This window comes from Phytophthora infestans, genomic scaffold (genome assembly GCF_000142945.1).
Source record: "Phytophthora infestans T30-4 supercont1.28 genomic scaffold, whole genome shotgun sequence".
Lineage (NCBI taxonomy): Eukaryota > Oomycota > Peronosporomycetes > Peronosporales > Peronosporaceae > Phytophthora > Phytophthora infestans.
In genome coordinates this window covers 1,253,620-1,270,496 of record NW_003303731.1, presented here as the reverse complement: position 1 = coordinate 1,270,496, position 16,877 = coordinate 1,253,620, and the positions used below count along the sequence as shown (strand labels likewise).

Sequence of the window (16,877 nt, the reverse complement as noted above, 5' to 3'; positions counted from 1 at the left end):
ACAGGTATGCAGCTTCCAGAGTTTGTTCGGCTACTGCGTGGCGAGTCAAAACGGGATTCTCGTCCAAACAAGGCCCTGGAGATCCTACCAAATGCACCAGCGTGGTCAACATACAGATATCGCCATGAGTGGGAAGATATTGTTCGTAATGGTGTCCGTCCACAGTGGAGGAAACCTTTTCCTGTGCAGGAATGCCCCCCTGAAAATCATGCCTCAGCTAAGTCAGCGTTGAATGCACTAGTCAAGCAAATTCGGAAAGGCCAAGACACAGGACAGTATCTAGTCCTCGACATTGAGCTGCTATCTTCCCTCGAGAACATTACCTGCAGTCCATTCGGAGCTGTGCAAAGAGGTACTGCACCTCTCTCAGAAGATGCTCGTGTCATACACGACCTCTCCTATCCCGAAGGTGGTTCTGTGAATGAAAATACTGTTGATAATGACTCCGTGGTAGTCACTTACGACGGTCCCCAAGAACTGGCGGCTCGCATTTTAGAGGTGGAGACACACTTTCCTGGTCTTACCAAATTGATGTCAGGCGACGTCGCAGGTGCGTTTCGGCATATTGCTGTTAATGCGGATCATGTTGGACGCTTTGCCGGCACCATTCCCGAATTGGGGATTTTAGTCATTGACTTGTGCTGTCCTTTCGGCTGGACACTGTCACCACAGCACTACTGGACTGCAGGCGCAGGTATCAGTCACTTGTATTCGTGTTCGTCTCCTAAATGGCAACTCCAACCGAAGCATGGTGCACACAACTTTGACGCCAAGACATGGTGCGATGATCACAATCTCATTGAACCGAATATTGGCTCGCGGCTGCCCGAAGCAAACCTTGCCCTCCGTGCTGCAATGACAGCAGTACTTGGCCCTGAAGCAATTAATGAGGACAAATTCTCCGTGTGGGAGAGCGAAGGGAAAATGCTTGGCCTCATGTGGAATATTCCCCTGTTAACTCTCTCGATGCCACGTGAAAAAGTACTAAAAGCGTTGTCACGTATTGATGAGATGCTGAGTCGTACATCCACAAGACAACAAAAGATTCGTCAGCTGCTAGGCAGCCTCCGACACGTAGTGACGTGCATACCGTCGGCAAAACCATTCTTTCAACAAATATCGGCCTTGCTTTGGGGGTCAAAGAGGTACGGCATGATCGCTGTCACACCAGCCGCACGCGATGATCTACTATTGTTCCAATTGATACTTCTTACCGCAGAACTAAATTCAGTGCCCTTGTCTCGCTTTGTCAGTACACAACCCATCGACCACGAGATTTTCATGGACGCAAGTGATTTTGGACTGTGCGCTATCTTTCCAGCTCGTCAGGAATATATTCAAGTACAATTTAACCAGCACGAGCTTGACGAGATAGCGCAGTTCCGCGCGAGTGGTGCAGGCGATTACAACATCAATCTACGGGAGCTGATGAGCACGGTATTCGCGGCTCTCGTCTGGGGTCAGCACTGGACAGGTACCACATCGAACAAACTGTGTCACGTGCGCTTCTGGATCGATAACACCTCAGCTATTTCGTGGCACAATCGTCGTGCTAGTCGAAATCAGGAGGCTCAAAGGCTTTTGCGAATTCTCAGCCTGTTGGAAGTGAAACATTCATTCTTTGCGTCGGCAGATCACATCGCTGGAGTAGAAAATATAATGGCCGATGCGGGCTCAAGGGTGTGGCAATCAACGCAGCATCGTTTACTTTTCACTAACCTAACGTCTGGATGGTCACAGGCCGAGCTTCCGAGCAGCTCAAGGAATCTCTCGCAAGTTTGGGAGCTATTCTGCGGGCAGGTGCCCTTGCCGATTCATCTCAGAAACACTACAAACGATACTGGAAGCAATGGACGACGTGGTGCGATTGGATGACATACCCCACGTGGCTGTCGCAGAATGATCTCACCACTAATGCTGCACAACTGGGAGCCTTTGCCGTGTTTCTTTGGCGATTTGGTATGAATAAAGCAGGAGCCGGCAACACGTATTCGACTATCTGTGCCAAACTGTGCGCCGTCAGATGGTATCATCGAAACAACGTGGGGTACGACCCGGGTGTCGATGCTAGCCATGCCATTCTACTCAGAGGTATCCGTCGATTTACATCCCCAGTAACAAAGCAGTACCCGCTTTCGGTTTAAATTCTTCGCGTGATCGGAAACAACTTGGACCTCAAGCACGCGCGCGATCGCTTGCTTTGGGGTGGGCTACTACTTGGTTATTTTTTTCTGCTTCAAAGATCTGAATATCTGTATATTGGACATCAACATCATGCCTACGTGCTGAAGCTAAGTGATATCACATTTCACAGCGCCGAAGGGCAGCATTGTAAGCCGCGACACGCTGAACGCGTCGGAATTCGACTCCTCGGAGCCAAGAACAATCAGTATGGCCGTGAAGAGGTCAGATTCCATGAAAAGTCCGGGGATACCAGTATCTGCCCGGTAGTAGCGGCTCGGTGGATTCGCAAAGGTGCCAGAGCGTTCGGGACGTCACCAGAGCAGCCGGCGTTGTCGACCGGTGTCGGCACGGGTATTTCGGCAAAAGAACTTGCAAGTACAATCAAGACGGCAGCTCGTCAATGCGGTGCAAACCCTGATCGATACTCGACCCACTCGGTTCGAATTGGGGGCGCGACAGCGCTTCTGAATGCTGGTGCAGACCGCCTCGCCATAAAAGTCATGGGTCGGTGGTTGTCAAGTGCGTTTGAAGAATATCCGGTTCTTTCTGCTCAAGGATCAGCTGGGTTATCGAAACTAATGTGCTAAGTGGGGTGATTGTCGTTCGGTGCTCGACAAAGGTTCGCCCGTGAGTGAGCAGCACCGGTTTGAGATTGGGGTGCCGCCACTCCTCACCCGCGGACGAAGAAAATATGTATATTTTCCCCACTCGCACACGATTGTTGGAAATGGTCAGTTTTGCAACGGACTGAGGCTCGAAGAGTCAAAGGACAACTGCTAAATGTCGGTTTCCCGATCGCGGTAGAGGTAGAGAGAATAGCTGAGCTCATTTCGAAACCTCATAGATAGCGCGCAACCCGCCACTCCTCACCCGCGGACGAAGAAAATATGTATATTTTCCCACTCGCACACGATTGTTGGAAATGTGTGTGTGGGGATTATTGCCTCCCTCGTCGATAATAATGCATTCCAGCATTTTTGCAAAGTGAGGAAGCATTTTTCAATAGTTTAATATATAACACTTTTAAAAGCAATATCTACAGCTTTGATGAGCACATCAATTTGGTTTGTCGGCTACCGATACTGTATGAATTGAATAGCATTAATTCCCAAATCCAGTATATTACGGTCGGGCGAGCGTGGGGGTTGACAAATCATCTTAATCTTCCAACGCTCTTCAAGCCCAGCGGCAACAACTTCTCCGTGGTCTTCGTCCACGTGGGGGCCACCGTTGTCCTGTTGGACGTGAATCATCGCCGTTCTTTGGCGTAGACAGCAGCTAATAAATGTCAGAAAAAAAGTTTAAAAAAAATCAAACGTACCCGGCCATTTCTCGCGAATCGCAGGAAAAATATTTTCCTTCAGCATCTGCACGTACACTTTTTTATGATTTGTGCTCCGGCGGGTCGATTTTTGGAATTCTTCTTTGCCTTGGTGTGCTCTATCATAGGGCATATTCCAGTTTTCCACCAAATGATTTTTCTTGGAAAATCATTTGCTACCGCTGCAAGAAACACGACTTCACCAATGTCACGATCGGTAAAATAGAGATTCATCAGCCGCCAAATAGCATCGAGAAGATGCCTCGTACATGTCAAACCATTTTTCATCCATATAAACAGCATCATACATATCATCAAAGCGATACAAAAGTCCTAAGCAAATATTATAAAATAAAGCAAACTATAAAATAGTTCAATATTAATAATAACAAATTTCTTTCCAATAGGACGCTTCACTTGAGAAAGAGCCCATGCCAACCTCTGAAGCTTGTGGTGACTTGTTAGTGTAGGATTGACTCTTGATATAAAGCGGCGTAGAACTTTGGTCTTGAGGTAGCGCGTAGAGTCGACCGCGGGATACCGCAGGCCATTTCTAGAGAGCGCAGAGTCTGGCGTGGCAAAGCGGCACCGCAACCACACGCTCGCCTACTTCGTTGGTAGTAAGACGGGTCTTCCGAGGAGGGTACGACAAGCGGGGCAGCGCTCGTAGGTCCCAGATGAGTTCAATGGCGGCCCGGCTTAGCAGAAAGAGCTTCTTGGCACACTCGATAGTGCCATATCGGAGGCAACCCGCCTTACTCAGTGTAGTCAGAACACCACCACCGCAAAGCGTGTCTTCGGCGATATGTCCTTGGCTCCGCGCGCTCGAACCATCAAGGAAATTCAGTTTTGCTCTGTTCTAGTGAACAACCTTTTAGTACTACATTCAACCGTTTTACTATGGATGTATACACCGCTTGCTCTAAAACTTTTAACCAATCAACTCACTTTAACATTTTTGTGTGCTACACAAAAAATCCCTATAAACTGGTGGGACAGGGAAGTACACTAGATTCGGCATGGAGACCTTTGCGATGCCCTCACGAATGATGTATTCCGGCTAGAAGAATGTGGTTAGCAAACTCGGACGGGTCTCCGCCCAATTGAATGTGATAATCTACTGACCGCGGTCCTCGAAGTGCAAAGGAGGAGCTCCTTCTCGACGCTGCCCAACGTGTTGAGATTCTTCTTGCCACTCCCGCCGCCGTGGGAACTTCCGACTTTCGTAATGGCGAGATATTTGTTGTGGGAAGTCGGTGGTTGCGAGCCCTGCGTTTGAATATGTGGAGAGTCTATTAGACTGTGCCTGCAGTGCCTACTAAGCTTGCCAAGCCTTGACGGTCTTGAATTCAAGGAGACCTCGTGGAGTCAACGGTGGAGTCCATGTTGGGACTCCCACCATGGGAGTAATTTGACCACGGTAGTGCTCTAATTGTGGTGTTTGCTGTGTCTTCAAATATGGGCAGATCTTCCATCGTCTTGGTAGCAATTCTGGTCTATGCAGCTAATGAAAACGTTCGACTGGGTTGATATTCCTAAACTTGTTCGAACATAAATGTGTTTAAACAGACCGGCAAACCCTGCTTGCAGCGGATAGTCGCGGAGACGCCGGCTTGTAAAACACACTTCTTTGTGAGATAGCATCAAGTATCGAAGCTCGCCCTTACATACAGCTCCTATCGCGATACGTGGACCGGACAAGAAAAAAACAATTCGTTTTTTTATTCCTTTACTGGACAAAACAATTAATAAGACACTTAGCAATCTGGAGCTCCAACAACTCCATTAAAAAAGGCTGTCATTTCACGATGGGCTGGACGAAGGGCTCGAAGGACACCCCCGAAGCCACGCGCGAGTTTATTGCGCTGCTCCTCGCTGAGCGTGCGCGTAACGGACAGCTAAAGCGTGGAACAGCCGTGGCTGCTGCAGCCAAGTATGGGTGTTGCCGGCAGCGGGCTCAAGCTTTAGTCAAGGAGGATGTACAACAGCCAGTCTAAGGTAAGGCCTGGTCGACCGCCTTCCAGCAGCATGTCCGCCATCGTGGCTGAGCGCCTTGCACCCATCTCGGCCACTCCCTGCCGTAGGTGCCAAACGCTGAGGGCCTTAGCCCACTCAGCCGAGGTACCGAAGACTACCCTGCTCCGTTACATCAAGAAAATCCTCGTTAAGTGCGCTACTGTCCGCGTCAAGCCGACGCTGACCGAAGAATACAAGAGGAGACGCTTGGCATACGCGCTGGCACATGTCAAGCGATCTATAGGTAAAACTACGCGTGATAATATGATTTTTAATGTTAATGTTTTCATATGCAGGCGGGAGATCCTATCAATTGCATCACATGTTTGATTATGTTCATATTGATGATAATTGGTTTAATATGTACAAGGTCAAAAACACATTCTACTTGACTGTGAACGAGACTGCTCCCTACACTTCCTCACCTAGCAAGCGCTACATCGGAATGGTTATGTTTTGGTCGCTCTGGCCCGACCGCGCAACCGAAAGTGCGGTTTTGATAAAAAAATGGTATCTGGCCGATAGTTCGTGGTGCTACGACGTCTACCAATCGACTCAAAGTCGCAGTGTGTCAACATGACTCGCCCAGTGTATAGTAAGATGTTTAAGGAGAAGGTTTTGCCAGCAATTTGACCAGTACGTAGGTTATTTCTTTTTTTTACTTTTCTAACATGTTACAACTTGGCTTTTAATATAGTACTCTGTTTTAGATTATTTGACCAGATCGTGTTTCAAATTACTTGAATATTTTATTTAGCTGGTGGGATATACACAATTAGTACTTTCTGTAACTAAACAAACCTCGTCGGAACCCGAAGCAAGAAGCATATTACTTGACCACGACGCCACACCAAACAAACACCCAGCTCCAAAAATGGCACGCATTTGTGCATATGCTACACCTTGGCGAATATCACTAAAATCCATGCCTTCACCCTGGTTGTGCTCAGACGACGTTTTTTGCGGTGTCCCGGGTCACACCGCCAAACGTTTCATTTATCCTGGGCTTTTTTTTAACCAATCAACAATCAGAGTGCATAAACTACTAGTTTTTGATTGGTAGCTCTTAACTGTCCGTAAATGGTGAACGTCCGTTTGCACATAAGTTTAACGATAATCTGGTCCATCCTCGACTTGAACAGTCGTTTTGTGAGCCATGCTGCGGTCGATCCGGAGCATGACACGAGGAAGACCGTTGTGTCCGCCAGCGGGAAGGCAAGACAGTGAGGAAAAGTGATGTGTCTGATGCTGCTGCAGAGGATAGATTGCAGAGCAAAGACGAAGGTATGGCTCTATGTCTAGCTCAATCATCTTTGCACGATAAATCTGTTTTATAGACCCAGCAGCGAGCCGTAAATGCGTGCCCGCATATGTGTTAGAGCGCACCAGTAGCGGCGGACTACATGCCTCTCTGGCGTAATATACATAAAGGCACGAGCTAATAAACGCCCTTCAGTGAAACGCAGGTATTTCGATGGCTGAAGCGGCATTAGGTCAGCTTTTTGTAGGTTTTTCGTGGGTTGAGATGGCCAACTTTGAGGATCTATCATCGCGTGCACTCGTGTGCGGTTAGAGCGGCGTATAAACCTTTTGTTTTAGAGCCACTCACAAAAAAATGTTGCTATGAAACTAGTACCCAGTGGTACGCCTGGAATATAGGCTAAGCTTCAGATTAGAGTAGCTGTTCAAAATGTGGGTCAAATTGTGCACACGAGACAAAGAATAACACGAGTGGGATTTGAACCCACGCCTGAAGACTGGTGCCTAAAACCAGCGCCTTAGACTTGGCCATCGTGTCTTATATTGATATCGTGTATTACATACACTTTGCATTCACAAATAATACTTCACCTGCGCTGTGGAATGAGTCGAGTAAAGTGCAAACAGGGGTTTGAAACGTGGTTTATTAGACCTTCCGCAACCACTTTTGAGCTGAGTTTCAGCGCACACCAAGACGAATTGCTGTCTTTAATGTCAGACTAGAATTTTTTTAGTGCTTTCGCAAAGTGCTTGATTTCAGTCTCAGCACCACCATGATGGTGTCCAGTATCGACCAAGAGCGTCGAGAGTAGTGTCTAGGAGGCAACAGATCTTCTGCTGACTGACTACCTGAAAGCTTTAGCGCCTGCTCCTTCTTCTTCATGTGTACTTATTCTAACGTACTCGCCCAAATAAAAGCCCTCTTTCAAGTAGGCTCTCGCTATACTAAAAAGAAGGACCAGTACAAAGTCCTTGATTATCTTTTTCAGTTAAATCTAATTATCGAAAATGTGAGTTGATGATCTGCTACTTCAAAGGCTGGACTACATTAGGGCGCGTGTGTTTGGTAGTTTCTAAGTGCATGCATTCACCAATCGTGGTAGCGATTTGCAAAGGAATCGCAATAAATGTCTAAGAGCCGCTGTATTTTTGCACTGGAAATATTGGAGGCATCATGATTGTCTGCACGAAGCTGAATGTGATTTGAGCTAATTGGCCAGTTTCTTTAATCCAAATTGTATTTGAATATTGTATTTGACGGTACTACGGTTTTCAAAGTTTATGCGGAAACAACTAAAACGCGCGAAAGGTCTCTATGGACGGCAAACCTAGACTATTTTCAAGACAATTACATGTAATAGACTTTACATGTTAGTATACGTGACCCTATGTATACAAGACCCAGAAAAAATATCTCGGATTTGAGGGGCGCTCATATCTTCAATTGGTGAGTTTGTAAAATAATCCCGGCTTCTTTTTATGGTCTGCAGTTTGCGGGGAAACATTATGTAATGATATTGATAAAATGACAAAACTGCGTCGTGACTTTTAAGCCTATTGTACACAGCGTTGCTACCAACAACACAAGGCTATTGTGGTTTTGCTACATACTACTATTAGTTTATAAAATTAGTATGTAAAAAATACGCGTGTAGAGGAAAGCGGGTAAGTCAACCAAAAACCACCGGAATAGGACAGCTGTGCAGTACCTTACATAGAAGAGCCCAATGACCAAACAATTTGGTCGCCTGCTCGTCTCCGAAGTGGTTACGTCACTATATGCTTGTGAACAAGGGCCAAACTAAAGAGGGCCATTTCTAGAGAGGGCCAATTGCAAAAAAAAAGGATGTAATCAATTTAAAAAATACAGGCAATTTCCCAATACTGAAACCAAGATGATTTAAACGTGTCCGTTGCATTTTTGCGTGTCCGTTGCAGGGCGAGCCCTTTTGGGTCGACTGTTCTTCTTTACTTAAATCAAGTTACAAATGACCGTGTCCGTTGCATCCCACCGTGTCCGTTGCAGAGGATAGATATGGATGGAGTTTATACCACAATGTTCTTGCCCGGGTAGACGAGATAGCACGCGAATACAATTATTTGGTGGAAGATATTGATGAAGACGAGAGCCCAAGTTATTTAACTGTATCGCACAAACGAAGCCGAGCGTGTAGCCTTCTTCCTGTCCACGTCTGGAGTGTGGAGTAAGCTCATTTCCACATACTCCAACTAGTGAGATAGTTCTCAGCCTAACTCATCAAGCCTCTACTTCGACATCCAAAATGGATCTAGCATCTCTGCTCAGCGCTGTGTCCCCGACTGTCAACAGTCCAAGATTTTCGCCAACGTGTGAGTATACGTGCCCTTCGGTTTCCGCCCTCTCAGAAGCGCTTAGTGACCTGCCGCCTTTGGTGGAAGATTAAGCGAACGCAGGAGACGAACCTGGGCTTGGTACTCCGACTGAATCTCAAGTTGCTATGGATAGCGAGCCAAGAAATACTCGTGTGGAGACAAGGTCTATGAGTGCAAGTGGAATTTCCGTGGAAATAACCCCTCCGCCAAGGATACGTACTCGTCAGAGGTTGCCGCCATTGCAGCTCTGCATGACTGGACCAAGAATCATGGTTTTAATGTGACCAAGACGCGTGCCTTTACTTCAGCGACGGCAGGGGATGCAGTTTGGAAACGTGGTTTCGATTGTGATCGAGGTGGCAAGCCAAAGTGTACGCAGCATCTTAAAGATGAAGACCGAAAGCGCCCCATGCGAGGTTCCATGCGTATTGGTTGTCCGATGAAGATAATACTCCAAGCCGTGGACAAGTCTGACCCTACTGGGGAATGGAAAATTGTACACACGAGGAACGGAAGTCGTCTTCACAACCATCCACCGTCAGAAGACGCCAGAGTTCATCCAAGTCATCGTCAACGGGCCGCAGCTTCCAATAGTGCAAAGCAATTCTCGTCGACACGAACTCGCCACCAAGACCGCTATGGAAGTTCTGTTTAATCGGCTGGAGTCAGATGGAATTTACTACCGATATGAGGTGGATTTGGAAACACAAAGGGTCCTTTATTTGTTCTGGGCTCATCCGGGTACGCTGGAACAGTACCGACTTCACTGGGATGTCGTTGGAATGGATTGTACATACAAGACCAACAAATACAAGCTTCCTTTGTTGAACATCATCACTATGACAAGATTTAACACGGTGCTACCTGTTGCACAATGCTGGCTACCGCGAGAAAGAGAAGAAGACTATATCTGGGCTATAAACACGCTGTCCTCTTTCCTGTCGGAGAGAGGTGTCGGTTGTCCAAGTGTGTTTATAACAGACAGAGAATTGGCAGCGATGAACGCTGTTAATACTGTGTTCCCTGGCGTACCTGCAATGATATGTAGGTGGCATATGAACAAGAACGTCGTCGGCAAAACCCGCCAGGTCTTTGGGCAAGTAGCTGTTCAAAACCCAGCCCCAGGGCAACCTAAGTTCGAGAACACTTGGCAAACGGATGCGTTCATGTCATTATTTTACCGAGCTGTTGAATCATCGACAGAGGCAGAGTTCGAGATAAACCGAGGCGAGTTGCGCGCTCTGAGCGCTCCTCTTTCACGTTACTTGGATCAACACTGGTGGAAGTACAAGAAACACATTGTACGAGCATGAACGGATCAGTACCAACACTTTGGTATCAGAGACACTTCATTCGTCGAAGGAACGCACGCTAGGTGTAAATCTTGGTTGCGTGGATGTAATGGCGACTTATTTACCGTGTATAAAAGTTTGCTGCCTCGGTGGAACTCTGCAGCATCTTCAACTCAACTTTTGGCTCAACGGAACTCCGTACGAGTTCCATATCTTCTCCAAGGCAATCGTGTTGCAGCGGTTGTTCGCGTAATTTCAGTGTGGGCCCTTACTAAAACGCACGAGCTGTGGGAGGATGCACGTGCAATCGTCTTTAATAGACTGGATCGTAGTGAATGTTCTGGCGTATACCGAGCTGTGCATGGACTCCCTTGCATTCATGAACTCATGGAGATCACCGCCTCTAATGGAGAACGAATTTTACAACCTAGTGATTTCGATTTGCACTGGTGGATTAATCGTGAGCAAGCTACTACCTTTCAACCTCGAATACAAGAACCAGCGTTCAACGAAGATGAATCAATGAGTAGGCGACAACGACGTCGGTCTAGGAGAAGCACCACTCTTCCTTACAACACACGAAGAGATCCAGTATTTTTTGAGAGGGTAGACCTTAACAACCCAGCTTCACCCCCAGCATCAAGTCGTGATCGGTATCAAAACGCAGAGACAACAGTGTCTGTTCTTAATCCTGTATCAACTCTCCCCGTGGCGGATGTACAAGATCCCTCAGATTTCCATACGAGTATTGTGCCTCCGCGATTCTGGGGATATGCAAGATGGAATTAAAAAGTAAGTGTTTGTTAGTTTAGCTTTCGTAATTACCATCGTAATAATTCAACAAAGCGCCCATTCTTCATTGATAATTATCATAGAATGCTGTTTTAATCTGCCTTACGCTTCTTGTTGCATCCCCGAAAAGTGTGAGATCTCAGTGATCCACTCTTAGCGAACGTCTTCAAACAAAGGGGACGCGTCCATTCTCCTTCCTTGTTGTCCGTCCGGCGTCTGGTCTCTTCGTTCTTGGCTGCTTCAGGATTCCTAGTACAGAAACAGCGATGCGAACGCATCGCTGCAGAGTCTCCATACTTGATTCCGCAGTACTGGTACGAGTAGGTCTTGGGCAACACGCTGTTTACCACATCCGGTTCCCATTTGATTCCGCGAAATGACAGGAAGCAGTGGATCCGGTGGTTCACGGCATCATAGGGCATTCCGCTATGGATAAGGTCCCCACGGAAAATGATGCAGAAACCCACTGGAATTTGCACCACGCGAGATTTGGTGTCGTCGCGCGCAGTGAAGCAGCCATCGTAGACTCGTAGACTTGTTCCTTCCTCCAAAGCGAGAACCATACTTGCCGGGACACGCGTAAACTTGTTCTTGGAAGCTTCAGTGATGACAGATTCAGGATAGCCTTGATTCGCTTCTTGCTCCTCTCCTCCTGGCGTTGAGCGCAGAAAGGAGAAGACTGTAGGAAGCCACGCCGGGTCCAGACAAGCAGTCACAGCGCTAATATCTACTCGCAGTAAACCGATAGAAGGAGACCGAGCGTGAACACGGGACTGTTCGCGGTGTGTGTCGTAATTATCATCACTCACGTCCTTGAAAACGGGGGTGCACGTGCGGGTTTTCGCTTCATCCAGTAGGGCATTAAGCGTATCCGTAGACAATCCGAGGTATGCTACCAGGTAGCCGCAGGCAGGGAGTGTTGGCTTGGGCGCCATTTTAAAAATGCAACGGACACGCCTATTTGCAACGGACACACCTCTAAACGACTTGATTTTTGTATGGTGTCACACACAGTGGATTTTAAGTGAATCTGCAACGGACACGATTTTGAAACATTTTGAGTTTGTATACATCGTTGCAGCGACGGCAAAAAGAATTTTACATGTGTTTTTCTTTCTGGCTTTTATGCACATAACACTGATTACATCCCTTTTTTTACAAATGCCCTCCATAGAAATGGCCCTCTTTAGTTTGGCCCTGTGAACAAGGGGTACAAAGCATTTATTTGGCGCATAACCAAGCCAACCTGGTGCACACGAAATGTATACCATACATGCCTCAAAGACGCAATGAATATAAACAGATAAATCGACTCCCAGTGACGTAAGCCAAGGAAATCACGTGCACAAAAAATGGGCGAAAATCGCATATTTTGTCGATTCTCCATCTCGTAGGCATGACTGGTGATGCGGCAAGCAACAAAGTACTTCTCCAACAGTGCTAGACTCTAGCGATACCTTCCTGGGATTCTCATCCGTTTCTAACATGGTCTTTCTCAATTGACATGATAACCGCGCTCCGCACTCGACACCTGCTTTTTGTGTCATGAAGCCGAGCGGCAAGTGGCGCATTGTTCTTGCTTTCTATACGCTGAATGTGGCCATCATTCCGGCGCAAACACCGACTCCTCGCAAGGATGTTCTGCAGAGCAACATGGCAGGCTGTACGTTGTACAGCGCACTCGACTTGGTCGATGGTTACTACCAACTACTCATGAGAGGGTGAGTACTCCGAGCGGTATGCTTTGGGAGTGGTGATGCCCCAAGATCTGTCGAACGGACCAGCAACGGTCAATCATTTTGTGATGCTGTTGTTCAGGCCCCATCGGGCGTACGCTGAGACGTACTATGACAATTAATTCGTCTATAGCTGTGCTGAGCTCGGAACGTCAGACGTGAAGAACCCCATTGACTACTTGCGAGCGGTGCTCGAGTGCATGCGCACTATTAAGCTGTGTGCCAACTTGGACAAGTGCGTCTTTGGCGCGGAGGAGATACATTTCCTCAGTCGCTTCGTTGGGACTGTAGCTTGCGGGCAGATCATGCCAAACTCAAGGCCATCGTGAACTGGCCAGCTCCCAAGAACCAAAAAGAATTACAGCTAGGAATAGCCAATTACTTGCATTAGTACAGTGCGAACTACGCGGAGATGGATACGGCTATAATCGGATCTCCTTAAGAAGGATACACCTTTGGTGCTGGAACGTCGAGCATGACGCAACCTTTGACACTGTGAAGGAGAGCCTCATTCGGGCACCGATCCTTGCACTACCGGACCCGGATCGTCTGTTTAGCGTCGTCTGTGACGCCACCGACATTGCAATCGGTTGGGCTTTACTCCAAGCCGACGCCAAAGAGCGTGGACGGGTGATTGCGTTTGAGTCTTGCCAGCTTAACGCTGCAGATAAGAACTATTTAGTCCAAGGCAAATCGCTACTTGCAATGAATTATGCTCTAGTCAAGCTCAGGGTACACCTGCTAAGCTATTAAACGTTTGTGATCTTTACTGATCATGTGTCGTTACGCACTGCGACACAGTCGCCTCATCTATCTCAGAGAGTGGCAAGATGGCTTTCCTTCTTTGCCAAGTACATCTTCGAGGTGAAATACAGACCAGGGCGGCTTAATGTGGTGGCCGTTGCGCTCTCGCGCAAGCCGGAATACGGATCAGCCCATGCCACATCAGTTATGCCATCTGTGCCTGACTTGATACGCAAAGCGTGTGCACAGAACAACATGTGCGTAGCGCTGCTACGCGATCTTGAGAGCGAAGAGTTTAAAGACTCTGACAAGGAATTGTCTGAGCGCTTACGCGCGAGGGTGCCTCGATACACTCTCAATGATAGCCAGTTGTATTACAGAACTTACCTTGCGATTACCTCAGGCAAGCCAAGGTGGCGAAAGACTCGGTCTAAACAGCAAAGCGGTACCCCTCACCACCAATGGTGTCCGTCATCACCGCTAAATGAAACATCTTGCTCGATCGGCCTACGAAGACCGCAATACCCGTGCTTCCCGCCTTATCCTTTGGAAGGCCAAACACAAAGTCCATACTGATGGACTTCCAGCATTCCTTGGGGGCAGGCAAGCTCACCAATGGAGCTGCCGTGTTCAGCGCGGACTTTGTCCGTTGAAACGTCTCACACGTGCGTACATAGGTGCCAACCCATTTCTACTACTTGGGCCACCAGTATATGGAGCTCACCGAGCCATAGGTCTTCTTACGACCTAAGTGCCCGCCAACGGGTGTATCATGAGCCCCATAGAGGATTTCGATACTTAAGATCCTCATCGTAAGGAACGACCACATGAGGAGTATCATTGTCTCGGATTGAGACCTGCGATTCACTGCGAAGCTCTGAACATCTCCCTCTTTGGACTGCTCGGCACGCGTTTGGACATGTCCACAGCGAGTCATCCGCAGACCAATGGTCAAACAGAACGCGTGAATCGCGTTTTGGAGGATATCCTTCGGAGCGTATGCGCTGAGGCGCCTAAACGCTGGAGCCAGATGCTCTCACTCATTGTGTTCGCATTAAACAATGCGGTGCATGCTTCGACAGGCTTCACTCCGCTCTATGTGAGCGGCTTGGTGAGAACGCGCGTTCACTGACGCTCCACGTAGTGGCTCAGGGCTTGATGGCGATGGGATAGTCGAGCGGCTGAATGATGTCAGCCCCGTTGCGGCTCGCAAGCAAGTCAATGACTTTTTCTCTTTATAACTGAGCGCTGTGCGCTAGGCGCGCGACGTTATGGCGGAAAGCCAAAACATGCAGAAGGAACATGCGGATGCCAGGAGCAGAAGCAGTGTAGAAAGATTTGAGGTCGGGGACCAAGTTTTCTTAAAGGCAAAGAACCTACCCACGCGTGCAGTGTCTGCGGTCATTAATACCAAACTAAGACCTCGGCTCATTGGACTGGTAAAGGTCGTGGCCTGGAAGAGCCTTGCGTATACGCTCAAGCTTCCGAAGAAGATGCGTACGCACCCGGTCTTCTATGTCGGCTTGCTAAAGGCTTACTTGGATCCTGCCAAAGTGAGCGCAGGCTTGCTGGTACCGAACCCGCAGAGGGTGGCTGTACCACGAACAGCTGCAGGGCAGCAGGTGGTAGAACGACGGGAGGCTGAACGACAGCAAGGTTGATCCTTGATGGCCTCTTATACGTGATTCGTCCAAGTGTCTTGATTGCCGACGGGTAAGCCGCTACCAGCAAGTGGCAGAGCCACAGGTCGCGGAGCGAAGTGCTCGAGATGCGGGAGCAAGTCAAGTTGAACTTTCAGCTGAGTAACTTGACGTTCGAGATCCGAGACCGGGCTGTGCGCAACCGTGGTGACTGAAATCTAATCACAAGGTGGATCATTTCTTCGAGATTGACCGCTTGGCGGTGAACGTGGACGTTTGTGCTTGCGTCGTGGGCGCAGGCGCCGTGTGGACGCAGATGCCGCTCCGACAAGAGTTGACTCTCCGCGATAATCCAGCTAAGGCAAGGCCGCCTCTCGCTCTGCTCGACGAGCATGGTGAGCTCCGCTATCACGTAGAACGCCTGATGGTGCGGCGTAGGTACCAGGGTCGTACCCGTATCTTGTGAAGAGGAAGGGTTACTCTCACTCACACAGCCCATGGGAGTTTGAGGTTATCCTCAGACAAGATTGCCCTGACGTAGTGGGCGCTTTCGACCGGGCACATCCTGATTCAAACCGCCACTATGACGTGCGACAGCGCCGCCTGGCACTGAATACCTTTCACTAGAGGGGAGAGTGAACAGATCAAGAGTTGAGCTTAGGCTCTGACTGTGGCTGCAGCAGCCAGCTCGTACGTATGAGCGGTACTCGCAGCGGGAGTAGAAGGTGAAGAGACCTCGTGGTGTTGGGGACGTGACCCCGAGGGAAACATATGTTTTGTGTTGTGCTGAACAAGGTTCAGACACAAGCATCCCGATACACGCATAGTTGCTTCGAAACAAGATGCTAGATGAGCATGATCATAGTATAAATGCGATGTAGCAGCGAAAGTGGTGTGTCTCGGAGGGGGATTGAGTCACTAACCTTTGGCTTTCCAAACTGGCGCTCTACCATTGAGCTATAAGGGCGATATCCGTACGTTTGTCCGAGTACGACCTACTCATTATATGAGAGGGCTGCGCCCGGGTGGAATCGAGCCACCGATCTGTGATTTACAAAGCCAACGCTCGACCATTGAGCTAAAAGGGTGTTGCCCTTAAGCTTGTCCAGGCTAGGACAATCGTTCGTGGAGCGAGAGGAGCGTCCTGGTGGGATCGAGCCACCCACCTATCGTTGGTGAAGCGAGCGCTCAACCGCTGAACGAATGCCCATGATTCAGACGAGTCAAGAGCAGGGATTTTTATCATTGGCAGTTCAAGCGCCTCTTCGTATCAGTCATATCGTCGTAATACAAATGCTAAGATATTATAATATGAATGAAGAGTGAAACGACAGATTTATATGTCTGAGTGATAAGGCTGTGTCTGCTTGTGTACACTGCTAATGTCTTCAGCGTCGGTTCCTCGCAGCATATCCCGATTGTGTCGTAGAAGGAGTTGTTTTTCAGCGTGAGTTCTCTGTTCTGGTGCTCAGCGGCCCCATAACGATCCCCGTAGTGGAAAAACGCGCCCTTGGTAAGCCTTGCCGAGCTTCTATCTTAC

The 16,877-nt window shown here is 48.4% G+C and overlaps 1 protein-coding gene and 1 pseudogene across 2 annotated transcripts; one reads left to right on the top strand and one right to left on the bottom strand.

Moving 5' to 3' along the window:
• Window positions 1–1,961: 1,961 nt before the first annotated feature.
• PITG_13358 (uncharacterized protein) lies at window positions 1,962–2,771 on the top strand (the record flags this gene model as incomplete). The annotated part of the gene is made up of 5 exons (XM_002899952.1): window positions 1,962–2,138; window positions 2,181–2,354; window positions 2,406–2,589; window positions 2,644–2,688; window positions 2,740–2,771. 5 exons carry the CDS (start codon window positions 1,962–1,964, stop codon window positions 2,769–2,771), a joined length of 612 nt encoding a protein of 203 aa, XP_002899998.1.
• Window positions 2,772–16,353: 13,582 nt separating this feature from the next.
• On the bottom strand, window positions 16,354–16,425 carry PITG_28025 (annotated as a pseudogene). Its single transcript has one exon. The product of its transcript is annotated as a tRNA-OTHER (tRNA).
• Between the last annotated feature and the right edge of the window lie 452 nt (window positions 16,426–16,877).